Below are 24,709 nucleotides of genomic sequence, written 5' to 3'. Positions count from 1 at the left end.
TTGGTGCAGCCTCTTTGAAGAACAGTGTGGATATTCCTCAAGAAAATAAAATTAGAACTTCCCTATGACCCTGCAATTGCACTCCTGGGTATTTACTTCAAAGATACAGATGTAGTGAAAAGAAGTGCCATCTGTACCCCAATGTTTATAGCAGCAATCGCCACGGTTGCCAAACCGTTGAAAGAACCAAGATGGCCTTCAACAGACGAATGCATAAGGAAGATATGGTCCATATACACTATGGAGCATTATACCTCCATCAGAAAGGATGAATACCCAACTTTTGTATCCACATGGATGGGACTGGAGGAGGTTATGCTGAGTGAAATAAGTCAAGCAGAGAGAGCCAATTATCATATGGTTTCACTTATTTGTGGAGCATAACAAATAGCATGGTGTACATGGGGAGTTAGGAGAAGGGAGTTGGGGGAAATTGGAAGGGGAGGTGAACCATGAGAGACTATGGACTCTCTTCAACAATCTGAGGGGTTTTAAGTGGTGGGGTTGGTGGGAGATTGGGGGAACCAGGTGGTGGGTGTGGATGGCAGTGGGTATGTATGGTGGTGGGATTGCATGGAGTACTGGGTGTGGTACAAAAACAATGGATACTGTTATGCTGAAAATAAATAAAAAATGAATAAATAAGAAATTTTAAAATTTAAAATAGAGCTACCCTATGACCTGGCAATTGTACTACTGGGTATTTACCCCTAAAGATACAGATGAAGTGAAAAGAAGGGCTATATGTACCCCTATGTTCATAGCAACAATGTCCACAATAGCCAAAGTGTGGAAAGAGCCAAGATGCCCTTCAACAGGTGAATAGATAAAGAAAATGTTGTCCAGATATACAATGGAATATTACTCAGCCATCAGAAAGAATGAATACCTAACTTTTGCATCAATAAGGATGGGACTGGAGGAGATTATTCTAAGTGAAATAGGCCAAGCAAAGAACATCATTTATCATATGGTTTCACTTACTTGTGGAACATAATAAATAATGTGGAGGACATTAGGAGAAGAAAAGGAAAGTGAATTGGGGGAAATCAGAGGGGGAGAGAAACCATAAGAGACAGTGAACTCTGAGAAACAAACTGAGGGTTTTAGAATGGAGGGGGATGGGGGGATGGGTGAGCCTGGTGGTGGGCATGTATTGCATAGAGCACTGGGTGTGGTGCATAAACAATGAATCTTGGAACACTGCATCAAAAACCAGTGATTATTTTGTGGTAACTAACATAACACAATATTAAAAAAAAAAAAAAAAAAGAAAGGAAATAGATGCTGAAGGACTAGGGCAATTATAAATATTTTTTTTTTCTCTTTGGTGTTGAGAACTCTAACATGAATTTGATGAAAAATAAGACATTACAAGCCCTAGCTTTGTATCTGCAAATTTTACTATTAAAATTCTAGTGTCATTAGTTCTATTGGAAGACCTGAGGTACCTAAGATAATATTTTTAAATACAATCGTTCATTTCTATTAAGTGTAATATAAACTTACTAAAATTTAAAACAAAGCAAAAGGAGGATAAAAAGCCACCAATAAACCCAATAAACCCACAGGACTCAAACATTCTTGACACTTTGCTGCATTCTTTTCTGGTCATTTTTGTTTCCAATTTTTTAAACATAACTGTAAGCATCCAGTACACAAAGTGCTGAATACTCCTGGTAAGGTTTTTAAGTCATCTGCAAAGCTGCTTAATTACATATGTGTATTTACCCAAATAACTTTTACATGGTAAAATGTTAGACATAGATGGAATCTAAAGAAACACTCTACTCAGGGGTAGGGGGCAAGATGGAGGAGAAGGAGGAGGCACTGTTTCAACTGGTCCCCTAAAGTGAGCGGATTATCTACCAAAGAACTCTGATCACCCATGAAATTAGCCTGAGATTAGAATTATACATTTCTGGATCTCTATGGGGAGAGAAGACACCAGCGGACAGGTTAAAGCAGAGTGGGAACATTGGACTGATATTGGAAGATAAACAAAAGGGGGATGGAACTACCAGAAGCGACCCATTGGAAAGTAATACCCCAATATGAGAGTGCCGTGTGATTGGGGACCAGCATTAACTCGGAGTCTGGTTAAAAGCACTCAAAAAAAGAGCAAAAGATCTTAAGGGGAAATTGGTGGCATTGGGCAGTTAGGGACAGGGGCTTAAGCCCACGGGCCCAGGACAGCCACCACTGGCACTGTGCCAGAGAGAGTGCCATGAAGGAGCCAGGCCTTGGTCCCTGAGCCACAAGCACTGAGAGCATCTGGGTGACAGCACACGTGAGAGAGTCTAGTGTGGATGCCAGCTGGTGCTCTCTAGAACCACAGCCTTTTGCACTTTGCACACATGCTGTGCAACAGGGGTCTGAGTTGCTCCACACCCTCCCCTGAGAGAAGTCCATGCAGGCACTAGCTGGTGCTCTCTAGGGCCAGCGAGAGTCTGAACACTCCAAGCCCAGGCCAGGGTGAAAACCTCAGCATGCTGTCTTTGGTTGGGAACTCTCTGGTGGTCTGGACCTGCCCAGACAGCCACAGAAGAGGCAGCCACTGGAAGCCAGCTCCCTGGACTAGTACTTCTTGTGGTTTTGGTAGTACTAGGGTATAAGTGGGAGCTCCTGAGACCCCTGAGACTGTGGTTGGGGTCATGCTTTGCTGGTGGGAAGTGGAAGAGGGGGAGTTTATGTGCTCTGGAGCACCTAGAGGAAAACAGTCTGAGGCTTCTTTCTGAGATGGAGGTCCAGGTGCAGTTTGCTTTCCTCTTAACCTCAGAAGAACCGCCAAAAGCACCAAGGGGAGGAAAAAGAAAAAAAAAAAAAACCCTCCAGAGGGGAGAGACAAGATGGCAGGGAAGTAGGAGGAGGCGCCCTTTCAACCTGTACCCTAAAGTGAGCTGATTACCCTCCAAAGAACTCTGATCACCCACGAAATCAGCCTGAGATCAGAATTATACACGTCTGGATCTCTACCGGAGCAGAAGACGCCAGTAAAGCGGAGTGGGATAGTAGGACTGATATCAGAAGATAAACAAAAGGGGGAGGGAGCCAACAGAGGCGACCCACTGGAAAGTAATATCCCAATATGAGAGTGCCCTGCATCTGGGGACCAGCATTAACTCTGGAGTCTGGTAGAAAGCACTCAAAAAGAGCAAAGGATCAGCGGGGGGAAATTGCAGGAATCGGGGTGTTAGGGTCAGGGGCTTAAGTCCCCAGACCCAGGACAGCCACCTCTGGCGCAGAGCCCAAGAGAGTGCGGCAGAGAAACCAGGTCTTGGTCCCTGAACCACCAGCATGCCTGAGAGCACGTGGCGCCGGGCTCCAGTGAGGGCCTGGGAGCCTCCTCAGCCAACAGAAGCATTTAGTTTAGTCTAGTTTATTCCTTTTTTTAATTTTTATTTTCTAATATTCATATAGAGTTAAACTTCAAGGTAATCCCCTTTCCCCAATCAATGCCACCCCTATAGGTAAACCAAATCCTAATCCCCCTTTATCTTAGGAAAGTTGAGTCCATTAACAAAGATATCAAGATACATCCAAGAAGAATCAAAACAACCTTCCTCACCCACACTGAGAATTTAAACTACTCTACCATCTTTTTCTTCCACCAGTATTTCTGTGTTTTTGTATTTGTCCTGATAGTATATCAATCTTACACTCGGGGTTCTTTTTGATGAGGTTCTTCCTATATTTGCATATATATAATTTTTTCTCTTGTTATATACTTTTATCAGTCCTTTTGTTTACCTGGTTTTGTTTATATACTTTATAAATCTTACCTTAGGGCCCATTTGGGCTCAACCATCTCTTTTTATCTCAACTTTCGTTCCTGTCTCTCTCCCTCTCTCTTTTTTTCTGTTCCTTTTCTTTTTCTTCTCATTTGGGTGGGGAACCCTGGTTGCTCAGAAGTGTTCCAGGGTGCACCTTGACTGCACCACAGCTACACCCGTTCAGCCATCTCTCACCTAAATGACTAGGAGGAGGAATGCCCAACAGAAGAAAAATACAGAGGATGGACCTTCTGCAACAGAGTTAACAGCTATCAACATAGACAATATGTCATAAAGAGAATTCAGGCTAACAATAGCTAGGTTGGAGAAAGCCATGAGTGACAAAACGGAATTGATTAGGGCTGAACTGAAAACGACCAGAGATCATGTTTTCAATATTAGGGAAGAGCTGAAAGCTACCAGGGATGAGCTTCACAATGCTCTCAATTAGTTCCAATCTAATCTAAATTCCCTCAATGCTAGAGTAACTGAGACAGAAGATAGAAGTAGTGATCTGGAGGACAAACAGATAGAAAGAAAGGATCAGGAGGAATCCTGGAGCAAACAGCTTAGAAGCCACGAAAACAGATTCAGGGAAATAAATAATGCCATGAAATGTTCCAACATCAGAATTATTGGAATCCCTGAAGGGGAGGAGAAAGAAAGAGTCTAGAAGATAGAGTGGAACAAGTTCTTCATGAAAATTTTCCGAATCTCGTGAATGGAACCAGTGTTCATGTACTAGAGGCCGAAAGGATTCCCCCCAAGATTACAGATTCTCAAAAGTCCTCGAGGCACCTAATAGTAAGAATGAAGAATTATGATTGTAGGCAGAACCTCTTGAAAGCAGCTAGGACAAAGAAGATCCTTATGTACAGAGGAAAGCCCATGAGAATAACGTCAGACCTGTCCACAGAGATCTGGCAAGCCAGAAAGGGCTGGCAAGATATATTCAGGGCACTGAATGAGAAGAACATGCAGCCAAGAATACTTTATCCAGCAAGACTGACATTCAAAATGGATGGAGAGATAAAGAGTTTCCAAGACTGGCAAGGCTTAAAAGACTATGCATCCACCAAGTCTATACTGCAGGAAATATTAAGGGAGGTTCTATAAAAGAGGAAAAAGCCCAAGAATAGCATTGAACAGAAATATAGAGACAATCTACAGAAAAACTTCAAAGGTAACACTATGTCAATAAAAACGTATTTATCAATAATCACCCTCAATGTGAATGGCCTAAATGCGCCCATAAAATGGAACAGGGTTGCAGACTGGATAAAACAACAGGACCCATCCATATGTTGTGTACAAGAGACCAATTTTTAACCTAAAGATACACCCAGATTGAAAGTGAAGGGATGGAGAATCATCTTTCATGCCAATGGGCCTCAAAAGAAGGCTGAGGTAGCGATTCTCATATCAAATACATTAGATTTTAAAGACTGTAGTCAGAGATACTGAAGGACACTACATCATTCTTAAAGGGACTATCCACCAAGATGATCTAACAATTGTAAATATCTATGCCCCCAATATGGGAGCAGCCAATTACATAAGAAAACTGTTAATCAAGATAAATAGTCATATTGATATGAATACACTAATCGTTGGAGATCTTAACACACCTCTCTCAGAAATAGACAGATCGTTGAAGCAGAAAATTAATAAAGAAACAAGAGCATTGAATGACACATTGGACCAGATGGACCTCATAGATAAATACAGAACATTCCACCCTAAAACAACAGAATACGCATTCTTCTCAAGTGCACATGGAACCTTCTCCAGAATAGACCACATACTGGGTCACAAATCAGGACTCAACCGATACCAAAAGACTGAGATTATTCCCTGCACATTCTCAGATCACAATGCTTTGAAACTGGAGCTCAATCACAAGGAAAAGTTCCGAAGGAACTCAAACATTTGTGCTAAAGACCACCTTGCTTAAGAATGCTTGGATCAACCAGGAGATCAAAGAAGAACTGAAACAATTCATGGAATCCAATGATGATGAAGACACTTCGATCCCAAACCTATGGGATACAGCAAAAGTGTTCCTAAGGAAGAAATACATAGCCATGCAATCATCCCTCAAAAAAATTGAAAAATCCAGAACACAGCAGCTGTCTCTACACCTTAAAGAACTGGAGAAACAACAACAAATCAAACCAACTCTACACATAAAAAGGGAAATAATCAAGATTAGAGCTGAGATCAATGAGGTAGAAACCAGAGATACAGTACAATGTATCAATGAAACTAGAAGCTGGTTTTTTGAAAGAATCAATAAGATTGATAAACCATTGGCCAAACTAATCCAAAAGAAAAGAGAGAAAGCTCAAATTCATAAAATTATGAATGAAAAGGGAGAGATCACAATGAACAACAAGGAAGTAGAAACAATCATCAGAAGTTATTATCAACAGTTATATGCCAATAAGCTAAGCAACCGAGATGAAATGGATGCATCCCTGGAAAACTATAAACTCCAAAAATTGAACCAGGAAGAAATTGACAACCTGAATAGACTAATATCTAGTAACGAGATTGAAGCAATGATCAAAAACCTCCCAAAAAAAAAGAGCCCAGGAACTGACGGATTCCCTGGGGAATTCTTCCAAACTTTCAAAGAAGAAATAACACCTCTTCTCCTGAAGCTGTTTCAAAAAATTGAAGCAGAAGGAACACTTTCAGACTCTTTCTATGAAGCCAGCATGACCCTGATCCCCAAACCAGGCAAAGACCTTACCAAAAAGGAGAATTTCAGACCAATATCACTGATGAATATGGATGCTAAGATTCTCAACAAGATCCTAGCAAACAGGATCCAACAGCACATTAAAAAGATTATCCACCATGACCAGATGGGATTCATCCCTGGGCTACAAGGATGGTTCAACATTTGCAAATCAATCAATGTGATAGAACAAATTAATAATGGAAGAGAGAAGAACCACATGGTCCTCTCAATTGATGCAGAAAAAGCATTTGAAAAATCCAGCATCTCTTCCTGATTAAAACGCTTCAAAGTATAGGGATAGAGGGAACATTCCTGAACTTTATCAAATCTATCTATGAAAGACCCACAGCAAATATCATCTTCAATGGGAAAAAGCTTGCAGCCTTCCTGTTGAGATCAGGAACAAGACAAGGATGCCCACTCTCACCACTCAAGTTTTCGCTTTTGTTGAACCAAGATGCCCTTCAACAGACGAATGGATAAGGAAGATGTGGTCCATATACACTATGGAGTATTATGCCTCCATCAGAAAGGACGAATACCCAACTTTTGTAGCAACATGGACGGGACTGGAAGAGATTATACTGAGTGAAATTAGTCAAGCAGAGAGAGTCAATTATCATATGATTTCACTTATTTGTGGAGCATAACAAATATCATGGAGGACAAGGGGAGATAGAGAGGAGAAGGGATTTGGGGGAAATTGGAAGGGGGAGGTGAACCATGAGAGACTATGGACTCTGAAAAACAATCTGAGGGCTTTGAAGGGGCCGGGGGGGGGGGGTGGAAGGTTGGGGTACCAGGTGGTGGATAATATAGAAGGCACAATTGCATGGAGCACTGGGTGTGGTGCAAAAATAATGAATACTGTTATGCTGAAAATAAAAAATAAATTAAAGAAAAAAAGAAAAAAAAACCTCTCCAGAGAACAAAAGCATGAAAAACCTGTTTCCTCAGAGCCCAGCCCCTTTATAGTGAGCAGGAGGACTCAACTCTAGCAAGACTGCCTGAAAAACAATGTGGCAGGCCCCTCCCCAAGAAAGAGAGCAAAAAACAAACAAACAAACAAAGAAGAGGACAACCACCACAGGGTCTGCATAAAGCTGTAAAACCACAGTATCAGGAGAAAAGAAGATATGAATCTTCCAGTATGCCCCAAAGTCCTGTATACTTCATAGATTCAACTTTTATTTTTAATTTGTTCCCACTATTCTCACTCTTCTTAATTTTTTATAGTTAGCCTATTTACCATCACAATGAGAGGTTCAGTACAACAAATTCCACAATAACCTTTAACTTGAACTTTTTTGATACATATACCTGTGTTTAACTTTGCTTTTCTATTTTTTCTTAATTTTCATATAGAGATAAGCTTCAGGGGAACTCTTTTTTCCCAGTCAATACTACCCTTATATATAAACCAGTTTTAATCCCCCTTTATCGCTGGAAAGTTGAGTCCTTTAACAAAGGTATCAAGATACACCCAGGAAGAATCAAAATCAACTTCCTTACCCACACTGAGAATTTATAACCACCCTCCCATCTTTTACTTATGTCAGTGTTTCTGTGTATTTGTTTTTATTCTGGTAGTGGAAAAATCTTATACTTGGGGTTCATTTTGGCTGGGTTCCTTTTTTTTTTCTTGTCATTTACATTTGTGAGTCTTTCTGTTAGTCTGTTTTTGTTTATATACTTTATAAATCTTACCTTTGGAGCCCATTCAGGCTGGGTATCCTTTTTTATTTTTTTTTTCTTTCTTTTTCTTCTCCCCCCCCCCATCTCTCTCTATATATTTCTTTTTTTTTCTTTTTTCTTTCTTTTATTATTATTATTTTTGTGTGTGTGTGTGTGGGGGGGGAATCCTGATTGCTCAGAAGCATTCCAGGGTGAAACTTGACTGGACCATAGGTGATACATTCAGCTCCACATCTCCTCAGCCATCTCTCACCAAAATGAGTAGGAGGATGAATGACCAACAGAAGAAAAATTCAGAGATTTCCCTCTCCAACAGAGCTATTGAATATGGACATAAACAGTATGTTGGAAAGGGAATTCAGGCTACCAATTATCCAGGCAATGGCTAGGTGGCAGAATGAAATCCATTGGGGCAGAAGTGAAAGCCACAGGGAAGATGGTAACAATGTTATCAATGAGTTCCAATCTAATCTAAATTCTCTAACACCTAGGGTAACTGAGGCAGAAGATAGAATTAGTGATCTAGAGGATAAACTGACAGAGAAACAGGATCAGAAGGAGACCTGGAACAAATAGCTTAGAAGTCATGAAAACAGAATTAGGGAAATAAATGATGCCATGAAACGTTCCAACATTAGAATTTTTGGAATCCTTGAGGGGGAGGAAAAAGAAAGAAAACTAGAGGATATAGTTGAAAAAATTCTCCATGAAAATTTTCCCAATCTGGGGAATGGAACCAGTGTTCATGTACTAGAGGCAGAAAGGTTTTCCGTAAGATCACAGAATCTAGAAAGACCTTGAGACACCTGACTGTGAAAATGATGAATCATAATTTTAGACAAAAGCTCTTGAAAGCACTTTGGGGAAGAGATTCCTTACATAAAGAGGAAGGCCTACCAGAATAACTTCAGACCTGTCCACAGAAACCTGGCAAGCCAAAAAGGGCTGGCAAGATGTATTCAGGGCACTAAATGAAAAGAACATGCAGCCAAAAATACTTTATCCAGCAAGACTGACATTCAAAATGGATGTAGAGATAAAGAGCTTCCAAGACTGTCAAGGTTAAAAAGAGTGTGTGACCACCAAGATGGCACTCCAAGAAATATTTTCTAAAAGAAGAAAAAGTAAAACCAACAAGAATACCACTGAACAGAAACTTATGGGGACAATCTATAGAAAGAAGAACTTCACAGGTAACACGATGTCAATAAAAACATATCTCTCAATAATCACTCTCAATGTCAATGGCTAAAAGATGCCCATAAAATGGCACAGGGTTGCAGATTGGATAAAACAACAGGACCCATCCATATGTAGTCTACCAGAGACCCATTTTGAACCTAAAGATACACCCAGAATGAAAGTGAAGGGATGGCAAGCATCTTTCCTGCCAATGGGCCTCAAAAAAAGGCTGGGGTAGCAATTCTCATATCAGAAATTAGATTTTAAACTAAAGACTGTAGTCAGAGATACAAAAGGACACTACATCATTCTTAAAGGGTCTATCCACCAAGAAAATTTAACAATTGTAAATATTTATGCCCCCAGTATAGGAGCAGCCAACTACATAAGACAACTGTTAATGAAAATAAAGAGTCATATCAATATGAATACATTAATAGTAGGGAATCTTAACATGCCACTCTCAGTAATAGACAGATCATCCAAGCAGAAAATTAGTAAAGAAACAAGAGCATTGAATGACACGTTGGAGCAGGTGGGCCTCATAGATAGAGAACATTCCACCCTAAAACAACAGAATACTCATTCTTCTTGAGTGCACATGGGACCTTCTCCAGATTAGACCACATACTGGGTCACAAATCAAGGCTCAACCGATACCAAAAGACTGAGATCATTCCCTGCATATTCTCAGATCACAGTGCTTTGAAAATAGAGCTCAACCACAAGGAAAAGTACGGAAGGAATTCAAACACCTGGAAGCTAAAGACCACCTTGCTTAAGAATGTTTGGATCAACCAGGAGATCAAAGAAGAACTTAAACAATTCATGGAAACCAATAAGAATGAAGACACTTCAGTTCAAAACCTAAGGGATACAACAAAAGCGGTCCTAAGGGCGAAATACATAGCCATCCAAGCTTCCCTCAAAAAAAAAAAAAAGAAAAAAGAAAAAAGAAAAAAAAGAAAAGAAAAATCCAGATCACACCAGCTGTCTTTAGACCTTAAAGAACTGGAGAATCAACAACAAATTAAGCCAACTTCACACACAAGAAGAGAAATAATCAAGATCAGAGCAGAGATCAATGAGTTAGAAACTGGATACAGTAGAATGTATCAATGAAACTAGAAGCTGGTTTTTTGAAAGAATCAATAAGATCTATAATCCATTGGCCAAACTAATCCAAAAGAAAAGAGAAAAGACCCAAATTAATAAAATTATGAATGAAAAGGGAGAGATCACAACTAACACCAAGGAATTAGAAACAATCATCAGAAATTATTATCAAATTACATGCCAATAAATTAAGCAACCTAGATGAAATGGATGCATTTTTGGAAAACTACAACTTCCAAAACTAAATCAGGAAGAAATTGACCACCTGAATAGACCAATATCTAGTAATGAGATTGAAGCAGTGGTTAAAAACCTCCCATGAAGACAAGAGCCTAGGACCTGATAGAGTCCCCAGGGAATTCTACCAAACATTCTAAGGAGAACTAAAACCTATTCTCCTGAAGCTGGTTCAAAAAACTGAAGCAGAAGGAATACTTCCAGACCCTTTTTATGAAGCCAGCATTATCTTGATCCCCAAACCAGGCAAAGACCCCACCAAAAATGAGAATTCCAGACCAATATCACTGATGAATATGGATGCTAAGATTCTCAACAAGATCCTAGCAAACAGGATCCAACAGCACATTAAATAAATTATGCACCACGACCAGGTGGGATTTATCCCTGGGTTGCAAAATTGGTTCAACATTTGCAAATCAATCAATGTGATAGAACAAATCAATAAGAGAAGAGAGAAGAACCACATGGTCCTCTCAATTGATGTAGAGAAAGCATTTGACAAAATCCAGCATCCGTTCCTGATTAAAACGCTTCAAAGTATAGGGATAGAGGGAATATTCCTCAACTTCATAGAATCTATCTATGCAAAACCCACAGCAAATACCATCCTCAAAGGCAAAAAGCTGACAGCCTTCCCTTTGAGATTAGGAACACAACAAGGATGCCCACTCTCACCACTCTTGTTCAACATAGTATTAGGAGTCCTAGAAACAGCAATCAGACAACAAAGATAAATAAAAAGTATCCAAATTGGCAAGGAAGAAGTCAAACTCTCTCTCTTCACAGATGGCATGATACTTTACCTTGAAAACCCAAAAGACTTCACCCCCAAATTGCTAGAACTCATACAGCAATTCAGTAATGTGGCAGAATACAAAATGAATGTAAAGTAATCAGTTGCTTTCTTATACTCTAAAAACAAAAATAAAGAAAGGGGAATTAGAGAATCAATTCCATTTACTATAGCAACAAGAACCACAAGATACCTGGGAATAAACCTAGTCAAAGAGGTAAAGGATCTGTACTCAAGGAACTACAGAACACTCATGAAAGAAATTGAAGAAGACACAAAAAGATGGAAGAACCATTCCATGCTCATGGATCAGAAAAATAAACATTATTAAAATGTGTATACTGCCTAGAACAATCTATACTTTCAATGCCATTCTGATCAAAATTCCACTGGCATTTCCCAAAGAGCTGAAGCAAACAATCCCAAAATTTGTATGGAACCAGAAGAAACCGCAAATTGCTAAGGAAATGTTGAAAAAGAAAAAAAAAAAAAAACTGGGAGCATCACCTTGCCTGATTTCAAGCTTTACTACAAAGCTGTGATCACCAAGACATCATGGTACTGGTACAATAACATACACAAAGACCAGTGGAACAGAGTAGAAAGCCCAGATATGGACCCTCAACTCTATGGGCAAATAATCTTCGACAAAGCAGGAAAAAATATACAGTGGAAAAAAGACAGTCTCTTCAATAAACTGTGCTTGGAAAATTGGACAGCTATGTGTAGAAGAATGAAACTCGACCATTCTCTTACACCATACACAAAGGTAAGCTTGAAATGAATAAAAGACCTCAATGTGAGGCAGGAATCCATCAGAATCCTAGAGGAGAACATAGGCAGTAACCTCTTCAATATCAGCCACAGCAACTCCTTTCAAGATATGTCTCCAAAGGCAAAGGAAACAAAAATTAAAATGAATTTTTGGGATTTCATCAAGATCAAAAGCTTCTGCACAGCAAAGGAAACCATCAACCAAACAAAGAGGCAACCCGCAGAGTGGGAGATGATATTCGCAAATGACAATACAGACAAAGGACTGCTATCCAGGATCTATAAAGAACTTCTCAAATTCAACACACACAAAACAGATAATCATGTCAAAGAATGGGCAGAAGACATGAACAGATAATTCTCCAATGAAGACATACAAATGGCCAACAGACACATGAAAAAATGTTCATCATCACTGGCCATCAGGGAAATTCAAATCAAAACCATGTTGAAATGCCACCTTACACCAGTTAGAATGGCCAACATTAACAAGAAAATACACAACGTGTTTTGGAGGGGAACCTTCTCACACTTTTGGTGGGGATGCAAGTTGGTGCAGCCACTTTGGAGAACAGTGTGGGGATTCCTTAAGAAATTAAAAATAGAGGGGCGCCTGGATGGCTTGGTGGATTGAAGCCTCTGCCTTCAGTCCAGGTCACAATCTGGGATCGAGCCCCACATCGGGCTCTCTGTTCAGTGGGGAGCCTGCTTCCTCCTCTATCTCTGCCTGCCTCTCTGCCAGCTTGTGATCTCTGTCTGCCATATAAATAAATAAAATCTTTAAAAAAAAGAAATTAAAAATAGAGCTTCCCTATGACCCTGCAATTGCACTACTGGGTATTTACCCCAAAGATACAGAGGTAGTGAAAAGAAGGGCCATCTGTACCCCAATGTTCATAGCAGCAATGGCCACAGTCGCTGAAATGTGGAAAGAACCAAGATGCCCTTCATCAACTGACAAATGGATAAGGAAGATGTGGTCCATATACACTATGGAGTGTTATGCCTCCGTCAGTAAGAATGAATACCCAAGTTTTGTATCCACATGGATGGGACTGGAAGAGATTGTGCTGAGTGAAATATGTCAAGACAAGTCAATTATCATGTGGTTTCATTTATTTGTGGACCATAAGGAATAAGACAGAGGACATAGGGAGATGGAGAGAAGATGGGAGTTGGGGGACATTGGACGTGGAGATGAACCATGAGAGACTATGGACTCTGAGAAACAATATGAGAGTTTTGGAGGGGAGAAGTGTGGAGGTTGGGTGAGCCTGGTGGTGGGTATTATGGAGGGCATGTATTGCAAGGAGCACTGGGTTTGGTGTATAAACAATGAATTCTGGAACAATGAAAAGAAATTTTAAAAAAAAAGAAACATTGTACTCATTTTTTTTTCATATAATAAAGATAGGGAAATGAAGGGAAGTGAGAGAGGAATAGGGAGTCTGGGGAAGGGGCGTGTGGGGGAGAGGAACAGGAAAGAAAGGAGGGAAGAAAAGAGGAAGATAGAGAATGAAGGTGATGGATGGAGTTAGGGGAGTGGGACAGAGAAAGAAAAGAAGGAAGAAATGCAGCCAGAGCATGCAAGTTGCTTAGATCAAAATTAAATAGCAAATTAATGAAAGAGTTTGGACTAAAATTTCTTATGATCTGATTCCTGGTATGAAACTGTCACAGTACCTTCCACCCCACTTCTACCAGAAGTTGACAGAAATTCTCACAGAATATCAGAATTGAAAACACTTATAAGTATACCTCCTGGACCTCCCTCCCAGTGCAAGCACTGTACCTATACAATCTCTACATAGTATGGGACTACACAGTCAAGTCCACCCTCTACCTATATGAGAATTCCCCTGATGCTGGGCAGCATCCTTACTTCTTTCCTTTAGTTTCAGAAAAAGAACTTCCTCAGCTTTTTACTTTCTGTCTGCAGCTTAGAGAAAAATTCAAATAACCAGAACAGAGTGCACATTGAAAAAAGAGAAGACAAAGCTGTTTTTAAAAACCTCCCATTTACCCTCAACATGTCTTCTTTTCTTTTCTTTTCTTTTCTTTTCTTTTCTTTTCTTTTCACCAGCCCCCCCCCCCACCATCTAACACCATACCCAACAGAGCCTCCCAGTCTAGGGCTGGCTGTTAAGGGACTTACCAGGGTTGTCAGGCTGCATGATGGCCATGACAAAGGTATGAGGAAAGAGCATGGCTGCACTCTTCCTCATGCCCTGAAGCTTCACAGTGTTGCCCTGGAACATGACCCCATGCACATCAGTTTCTGTTCCCAGGCCAAGCAGGTGCCATGCCACTGTGTCACCCTTGCACATGTCCAGGTTGGGCAAGTTAGAGAACAGAAACCCATTAATGGCTGAAAAAGAAAACGTAAGACAACAGAAAGATGAGACCAGACTACTCAGGCACTGACCTACAGCATAACGTCAGCTCTATACTATGGTTTTCCCACAATTTGAAATTTCTGAGTCATCTTAAACTATCCTGCCTTCTTCCCTAAGTCATTCTAGCTGTACTTATAAAGATCTGCCTTTTGGGGATGCAGAATGTTTCCTCTTCCTAGAATAAATTTTCTCTCAGGTCCCTCTACAGAAAACTATTACTCATCCTTCACATCCGTGTTCAAATGTCACCTCCTCTGTGGAGTAGAGTTATTTCTCTCTCTCTCCTACTCTATCATTTCCATGAAACTCCTCCCACACACACAAAATTCTTCCATATCACTTACCACAGAGCACAGAGTCCAATGATTTACTTACAAATTTATCTCCCACACAAGATTGACCTAGCAGGAATCACATTATTTTTTTCTCTATCAGTGTGACCACGTAATCACCTGGCATGCTGCCTGGTGCTACTTAGGTGGTCCATGAGTTCAAACTGAAATGAACTTGGTTCATAGGATTGGTTTACTTTTTCCAGGTGATATAATTGATTATGGGACCCAAGAGATGGAGTCATAAGAAAACATACTCATTCATGACTCCCTCCCATCTTACATACTCCTCTTGAAAACACAGGGAGGCCTGCTTTAATTTGATCCATTTTCAATGTTCCCTTCCTCTGGAACCACTTTTAATAAGTAACCTTACTTGGTAATCCCCATAGATGCTGATGATAACATTGTTAATCTCCTGATTCTGTTTCCTTTTCCTGTCGTTTCTAATTGCAGATCTATTTAGCCTTTGAACCCTGGCTCAAGCACTCCTTTCTTCCAGGAATCCTTTAATTGGATTCTCCTTCATTAATGTTCTCCTCCTATGAACTCCATGTCACTTGAAAGCTATTTCACACAATGTAGCACTTAATTATAGTTGATCTTGGTATGTTCTATATTTTTTGCATGAGTGTTATTTGTCTTATTTTATTGCAAATGCTGGGAACTTTTTGCAAACTGGGACCATGCCTTCCCATTCACTCACCCACCCACCTACCTACCTACCCATTAATTTGGTAGTTCACTTGTTCAATAAACATTTAGTATGTATTGGAAAGTGTAGATAATGCAGTGATCAGCAACAAACGATTCTCACTTTTTAAGGAAACTACACTCTAGTATGTCAAAAGCTGTATATCAAATAACTATATAGAACATGCTATTAAAATATTCTGATTAAAATGCAATAGGGGTTCAGAAGAGGATGTCATCATCCTGGGATTGGGTGGTTAAAAACAATGGTTACATGGATGAAGTAGCTTTTGAGTAGGACCTTAAAGAATGGAAATAATTAGACAAACCATAAGTGACTCTTAATCTCACAAAACAAACTGAGGGTTGCTGGGGGGAGGGGGCTTGGGAGAAGGGGGTGGGATTATGGACACTGGGGAGGGTATGTGCTTTGGTGAGTGCTGTGAAGTGTGTAAACCTGGTGATTCACAGACCTGTGCCCCTGGGGATAAAAATACATGTTTATAAAAAATAAAAAAAAAAAATTAAAAAAAAGAATGGAAATAATTTCCACAGGTTAAGGGCAAAAATGTAAAGAGAGGCATTTCAACTGGTTGGCAAAGCATTGTAAAGGCATCAAGTCAGAAAAGTACAAGGTATGTATATATTGAAAAAAATAGCCCAATTTGGCTGGAGTATAGAGAACCATGGAGAGTCAATACACTCTCTAGTGTATTCATGGTTTATAATCCTCATTTCACAACATATTTTTCCAGTGTTCCCCATACTGTGTAACACAGGACATAGTACATCCAAGTTCTAAACCTAAGAACTATTGCTTTAGCTTTAATTCTTCAATCCAGCTCATGTTTTGGGTAGAGCTGACCAATGGGATCAGTGCTTTCAAGGATGGGACATGATTATGTTTAGGTTAGATTTTTACTTATAACCTCTCAACTGTAGCTCGGGGCAAAAGCACTCCCCATACCATGCATCCGATTGGAGTCTTGGAAACCCTTGACATCCTCTGAGAGCAGTCGTGAATCCAACATAGCAGCTGCTTGATTGGCATTGCTGTACCAGCTCTTGTTCTCATCCAACACAGTAAAAAGGAGAAAAAATTCCTTATCCACCCCTTTCTGTAGGTCCGTGGAAGAGAAAGAATGACAATGGTTTCAGCAGTTGTGGGTTGTGCAACTCCAGACCCAATGAGCCCTGATTCATTCCCATCTCTTTTTCCAGACACAGAGACCAGCCCATACCTCTTGCCTAGAGCTGTAGTTGTTGCTAAGCAGGTTTTCCTCAGGTAATTTCAAATTGAATGTGAGTGATACAGGTTAGAACAAAGTGACAAGACAGGAGGGGAAGAATGTATGAAAGGGGACAGGGAAGAAGCACAAGATGGTGATTATGGACAAGTACAGAGAGTGATAGAAGATAGCTTGAGTAAAGGAGTGGGGAAAGGTGGTTAGCAGATCAGGAAAGAACTCTAGTCAGAGGGGATTAGAAAATTAAAGTAAAGGGCATATAATTGTTATTAATGTACTATTATTATCACTATTATCATTATTACTTCTAACATTTACTGAGTGTTTACTAGGTAATCCAGACACTGTGATAAGCACTTCATATGGATTATTTTAATTAATCCTCATAGGAACCTAAGATGCTTTTTTTCATTGTTAACACTTTACTACAGATGAAGAAACTGAGGCAAAGAGAGATTAAGTAATATACAGCTAGAATGATGAGCTGGACATGAAAGAACACAAGCAAATATTAAAAGAGATTTAAGAATTAGAGTCAAGTGTTAGAGAACACTGAGGCTTAAAAAATGAAGAGATGAGAGGATACAGAACAGAAAGGAATAGAGACTAAGAAAGAAATTTTTGTGAGTGAAAGAATAGCATGAAAAAAACATGAGCTCACCAACTATTAATTTCTGATTAAATAGATTGGTTATTTCTTTTCTATTCACACATCTCTAGAACACATTTCCACTTTCAACTCCTATTTAGCAACACAGCCTTATTTTCCTCCAAGCAGGCTTTCCAGCCAAAAACAGTAGTAATACCTGTTTGCCATCTGCACCCAATGCACCAGTCTTGCACACCAACAGGGGACCCACCAGACCAGAATTTGTGTCTCTTATGGGATCTGCAGCAGAGAAGTACATCCAGGTGAGACAGGCAGGATCCTGAGCAGTAGGGCCAGCATGGGAGGGGACTGTCCAGCGGTATGTTACTTTCTCAAAGGGCTTGGCCACCAAGCCAGGGTAGGATGAGCCTGCAGGGGGTAGAAAATGGGACTCATCATCACATGAGCTAGAGTGAGAATCATCAGCTCTAAAATGTGGGGTAAATATTATAAACTAGAAGGCATTTTGGAGAAATAGCAATATGCAAATAGAATATTAAAAAGGATCCTGGATAGGAGTGAAAAGACAATAGTTAGTTTCTGGTTCTGACAATAGTTGCTATATAAACTGGGGGAATTTAAATTTCCCAGGTTTCAGTTTTCTAAGCTCAAGGGACTAAGGATTAAAAGAGCCTTTAAAACGTAATTGGAGGCTCTAACTGCTAGGATAAATGAGGCAGAAGAAAGAATTAGTGATATAGAAGACCAAATGACAGAGAATAAAGAAGCTGAGCAAAAGAGGGACAAACAGCTACTGGACCACGAGGGGAGAATTCGAGAGATAAGTGACACCATAAGACGAAACAACATTAGAATAATTGGGATTCCAGAAGAAGAAGAAAGTGAGAGGGGAGCAGAAGGTATACTGGAGAGAATTATTGGGGAGAATTTCCCCAATATGGCAAAGGGAACGAGCATCAAAATTCAGGAGGTTCAGAGAATGCCCCTCAAAATCAATAAGAATAGGCCCACACCCCGTCACCTAATAGTAAAATTTACAAGTCTCAATGACAAATAGAAAATCCTGAAAGCAGCCCGGGAAAAGAAGTCTGTAACATACAATGGTAAAAATATTAGATTGGCAGCTGACTTATCCACAGAGACCTGGCAGGCCAGAAAGAGCTGGCATGATATTTTCAGAGCACTAAACGAGAAAAACATGCAGCCAAGAATACTATATCCAGCTAGGCTATCATTGAAAATAGAAGGAGAGATTAAAAGCTTCCAGGACAAACAACAACTGAAAGAATTTGCAAATACCAAACCAGCTCTACAGGAAATATTGAAAGGGGTCCTCTAAGCAAAGAGAGAGCCTACAAGTGGTAGATCAGAAAGGAACAGAGACCTATACAGTAACAGTCACCTTACAGGCAATACAATGGCACTAAATTCATATCTCTCAATAGTTACCCTGAATGTGAATGGGCTAAATGCCCCTGTCAAAAGACACAGGGTATCAGAATGGATAAAAAAACAAAACCCATCTATATGTTGCCTCCAAGAAACACATTTTAAGCCCGAAGACACCTCCAGATTTAAAGTGAGGGGGTGGAAAAGAATTTACCATGCTAATGGACATCAGAAGAAAGCAGGAGTGGTAATCCTTATATCAGATCAATTAGATTTTAAGCCAAAGACTATAATAAGAGATGAGGAAGGACACTATATCATACTCAAAGGGTCTGTCCAACAAGAAGATTTAACAATTTTAAATATCTATGCCCCCAATGTGGGAGCAGCCAACTATATAAACCAATTAATAACAAAATCAAAGAAACACATCAACAATAATACAATAATAGTAGGGGACTTTAACACTCCCCTCACTGAAATGGACAGGTCATCCAAGCAAAAGATCAGCAAGGAAATAAAGGCCTTAAACGACACACTGGACCAGATGGACATCACAGATATATTCAGAATATTTCATCCCAAAGCAACAGAATACACATTCTTCTCTAGTGCACATGGAACATTCTCCAGAATAGATCACATCCTCGGTCCTAAATCAGGACTCAAACGGTATCAAAAGATTGGGATCATTCCCTGCATATTTTCAGACCACAATGCTCTAAAGCTAGAACTCAACCACAAAAGGAAGTTTGGAAAGAACCCAAACACATGGAGACTAAACAGTATCCTTCTAAAGAATGAATGGGTCAACCGGGAAATTAAAGAAGAATTGAAAAAAATCATGGAAACAAATGATAATGAAAATACAACGGTTCAAAATCTGTGGGACACAACAAAGGCAGTCCTGAGAGGAAAATATATAGCGGTACAAGCCTTTCTCAAGAAACAAGAAAGGTCTCAGGTACACAACCTAACCCTACACCTAAAGGAGCTGGAGAAAGAACAAGAAAGAAACACTAAGCCCAGCTGGAGAAGAGAAATCATAAAGATCAGAGCAGAAATCAATGAAATAGAAACCAAAAAAAACAATAGAACAAATCAACGAAACTAGGAGCTGGTTCTTTGAAAGAATTAATAAAATTGATAAACCCCTGGCCCGACTTATCAAAAAGAAAAGAGAAAGGACCCAAATAAATAAAATCATGAATGAAAGAGGAGAGATCACAACTAACACCAAAGAAATACAAACTATTATAAGAACATACTATGAGCAACTCTACGGCAATAAATTTGACAATCTGGAAGAAATGGATGCATTCCTAGAAACATATAAACTACCACAACTGAACCAGGAAGAAATAGAAAGCCTGAACAGACCCATAACCAGTAAGGAGATTGAAACAGTCATTAAAAATCTCCAAACAAACAAAAGCCCAGGGCCAGACGGCTTCCCGGGGGAATTCTACCAAACATTTAAAGAAGAACTAATTCCTATTCTCCTGAAACTGTTCCAAAAAATAGAAATGGAAGGAAAACTTCCAAACTCATTTTATGAGGCCAGCATCACCTTGATCCCAAAACCAGACAAGGATCCCACCAAAAAAGAGAGCTATAGACCGATATCCTTGATGAACACAGATGCGAAAATACTCAACAAAATACTAGCCAATAGGATTCAACAGTACATTAAAAAGATTATTCACCACGACCAAGTGGGATTTATTCCAAGGCTGCAAGGTTGGTTCAACATCCGCAAATCAGTCAATGTGATACAGCACATCAATAAAAGAAAGAACAAGAACCATATGATACTCTCAATAGATGCTGAAAAAGCATTTGACAAAGTACAACATCCCTTCCTGATCAAAACTCTTCAAAGTGTAGGGATAGAGGGCACATACCTCAATATCATCAAAGCCATCTATGAAAAACCCACCGCAAATATCATTCTCAATGGAGAAAAACTGAAAGCTTTTCCGCTAAGGTCAGGAACACGGCAGGGATGTCCATTATCACCACTGCTATTCAACATCGTACTAGAGGTCCTAGCCTCAGCAATCAGACAACAAAAGGAAATTAAAGGCATCCAAATCGGCAAAGAAGAAGTCAAATTATCACTCTTCGCAGATGATATGATACTATATGTGGAAAACCCAAAAGACTCCACTCCAAAACTGCTAGAACTTATACAGGAATTCAGTAAAGTGTCAGGATATAAAATCAATGCACAGAAATCAGTTGCATTTCTCTACACCAACAGCAAGACAGAAGAAAGAGATATTAAGGAGTCAATCCCATTTACAATTGCATCCAAAACCATAAGATACCTAGGAATAAACCTAACCAAAGAGACACAGAATCTATACTCAGAAAACTATAAAGTACTCATGAAAGAAATTGAGGAAGACACAAAGAAATGGAAAAATGTTCCATGCTCCTGGATTGGAAGAATAAATATTGTGAAAATGTCTATGCTACCTAAAGCAATCTGCACATTTAATGCAATTCCTATCAAAGTACCATCCATCTTTTTCAAAGAAATGGAACAAATAATGCTAAAATTTATATGGAACCAGAAAAGACCTCGAATAGCCAAAGGGATATTGAAAAAGAAAGCCAACGTTGGTGGCATCACAATTCCGGACTTCAAGCTCTATTACAAAGCTGTCATCATCAAGACAGCATGGTACTGGCACAAAAACAGACACATAGATCAATGGAACAGAATAGAGAGCCCAGAAATAGACCCTCAAATCTATGGTCAACTAATCTTCGACAAAGCAGGAAAGAATGTCCAATGGAAAAAAGACAGCCTTTTCAATAAATGGTGCTGGGAAAATTGGACAGCCACATGCAGAAAAATGAAATTGGACCATTTCCTTACACCACACACAAAAATAGACTCAAAATGGATGAAGGATCTCAATGTACGAAAGGAATCCATCAAAATCCTTGAGGAGAACACGGGCAGCAACCTCTTCGACCTCTGCCGCAGCAACATCTTCCTAGGAACAACGCAAAAGGCAAGGGAAGCAAGGGAAAAAATGAACTACTGGGATTTCATCAAGATCAAAAGCTTTTGCACAGCAAAGGAAACAGTTAACAAAATCAAAAGACAACTGACAGAATGGGAGAAGATATTTGCAAACGACATATCAGATAAAGGACTAGTGTCCAGAATCTATAAAGAACTTAGCAAACTCAACACCCAAAGAACAAATAATCCAATCAAGAAATGGGCAGAAGACATGAACAGACATTTCTGCAAAGAAGACATCCAGATGGCGAACAGACACATGAAAAAGTGCTCCATATCACTCGGCATCAGGGAAATACAAATCAAAACCACAATGAGATATCACCTCACACCAGTCAGAATGGCTAAAATCAACAAATCAGGAAATGACAGATGCTGGCGAGGATGCGGAGAAAGGGGAACCCTCCTACACTGTTGGTGGGAATGCAAGCTGGTGCAGCCACTCTGGAAAACAGCATGGAGGTTCCTCAAAATGTTGAAAATAGAACTGCCCTATGACCCAGCAATTGCACTATTGGGTATTTACCCTAAAGATACAAATGTAGTGATCCAAAGGGACACATGCACCCGAATGTTTATAGCAGCAATGTCCACAATAGCCAAACTATGGAAAGAACCTAGATGTCCATCAACAGATGAATGGATCAAGAAGATGTGGTATATATACACAATGGAATACTATGCAGCCATCAAAAGAAATGAAATCTTGCCATTTGCGACAACATGGATGGAACTAGAGCGTATCATGCTTAGCGAAATAAGTCAAGCAGAGAAAGACAACTATCATATGATCTCCCTGATATGAGGAAGTGGTGATGCAACATGGAGGCTTAAGTGGGTAGAAGAAGAATAAATGAAACAAGATGGGATTGGGAGGGAGACAAACCATAAGTGACTCTTAATCTCACGAAACAAACTGAGGGTTGCCGGGGGGAGGGGGTTTGGGAGAAGGGGGTGGGATTATGGACATTGGGGAGGGTATGTGATTTGGTGAGTGCTGTGAAGTGTGTAAACCTGGTGATTCACAGACCTGTACCCCTGGGGATAAAAATATATGTTTATAAAAAATAAAAAATTAAAAAAAAAAATAAAAATAAAAATAAAAATAAAAAGGCAAGCAACCGTGAAAAAAAAAAAAAAAAAAAAACGTAATTGGAGAAGGAAGAGAAAAATGAAGTGGGGCAAATCAGAGGGGGTGCGGAACCATGATAGACTATGGATTGAAGGAAACAAACTGAGGATTTTAGAGGGGGAGGTGGGTAGGGGGATGGGGTAACCTGGTGATGGGTATTCAGAAGGGCATGCATTGCATGGAATACTGGGTGTTATACACAAACAATTAATCATGGAACATTACATCAAAAACTAATGATATACTGTATAGCAATTAAATGTAACATAAAACAACAACAATAATAATAATAACACTTTGTAATACTCTCACTTGAAAACATACATTCATCTGCTCTCGTATCCTTACCGCTGTTTAAAAATATCCAGAGACAGGCAATTCACTACCCACCTTCATAGTTTGTTTCATCTTTGAATGGTTCTGATTGAACACATTCTCCTTTCCAGATGTATGCATGAGTAGATACAAATATATATCTACGAATAGAATGTATGTGTTTAAAAACACAAGCACGAAGGCTGCAATTCCTTAAATGGACACAAGTTATGGTCAAACAATACATAGAAATTTTATTTTAAAATTTTAAACTTAGTAGTGCAATTGTGGGGTCATTGGGTAGTTGTATTTTTCACTTTTCAAGGAACCTCCATACTGTTTTCCAGAGTGGCTGCACCATTTTGCATTTTCACCAATAGTGCAAGGTTCCCCTTTCTCCACATCATCACCAACATCTGTTGTTTCTCATGTCATCCTGACAGGTGTAAGGTGATATCTCATTATAGTTTTAATTTGTGTTTCCATGATGATAAGTAATGTTGAGCATCTCTTCATGTGTCTATTGGCCATCTGGATAAGTTCTTTGGAAAAATGTCTACTCATGAATAGTAATTCAAAAGGATACATCCACACTGATGTTTACAGCAGTATTATTTACTATAGTCAGAAGGAAACAGCACAAGTGTCCATTGAATGAAGAATGGATAAGGAAGATGTGTTATTTATCTATATCTATCTATATCTATAAATATACATATGTATACATATATGTATATACACACACAATGGAATATTATTAAGCCATAAAAAGAATGAAATCTTGTCATTTGCAATGCCTGGAGTTAGAGAGTATTGTGCTAAGTGAAATCAGTCATCTAGAGAAAGACAAATACCACATGATTTCACTCTTACGTGTAACTTAATATACACAATAAATGAGCAAAGGGGGAAAAAGAGATGCAAACTAAGATACAAATACTTAACTGTAGAAAACAAATTAATAGTTACAAGAGCAAGTGGTGAGATGGGTGAAATAAGTGATGGGGATTAAGGAGTGACTTTGTGGTGATGAACACCAATTGTATAATTGTTGAATTATTATATTGCATACCTGAAACTAGAATTACACAGTATGTTAACTAACTAGAATTTAAATAAAGACTTTAAAAATAAAATAACATTTTAAATCTATTAGTAATCAAAGAAGTATAAATGAAAATAGCTACATACTGAATATAATCAAAACAAAACAAAACATAATAAAAACAGAAAAGT

At 39.3% G+C, this 24,709-nt stretch overlaps 1 protein-coding gene across 3 annotated transcripts in view; it reads right to left on the bottom strand.

Moving 5' to 3' along the window:
- The window catches only part of LOC131821769 (hephaestin), a 145,025-nt gene that overhangs the window by 56,001 nt on the left and 64,315 nt on the right, over positions 1-24,709 (bottom strand). For all 3 annotated transcript variants that reach the window (XM_059158072.1, XM_059158073.1, XM_059158074.1), the window contains exons 10-12: positions 17,794-18,005; positions 16,708-16,858; positions 14,475-14,687 (exon numbers count right to left, since the gene is read on the bottom strand). In XM_059158072.1, the coding sequence (XP_059014055.1) occupies positions 14,475-14,687; positions 16,708-16,858; positions 17,794-18,005 (576 nt within the window). The remainder of the gene's footprint in view (positions 1-14,474; positions 14,688-16,707; positions 16,859-17,793; positions 18,006-24,709) is intronic.

The sequence above is a fragment of the Mustela lutreola genome, chromosome X (genome assembly GCF_030435805.1).
Source record: "Mustela lutreola isolate mMusLut2 chromosome X, mMusLut2.pri, whole genome shotgun sequence".
Lineage (NCBI taxonomy): Eukaryota > Metazoa > Chordata > Mammalia > Carnivora > Mustelidae > Mustela > Mustela lutreola.
The sequence above is the reverse complement of the archived record's forward strand: the minus strand, read 5'-3'. Positions and strand labels throughout refer to the sequence as shown.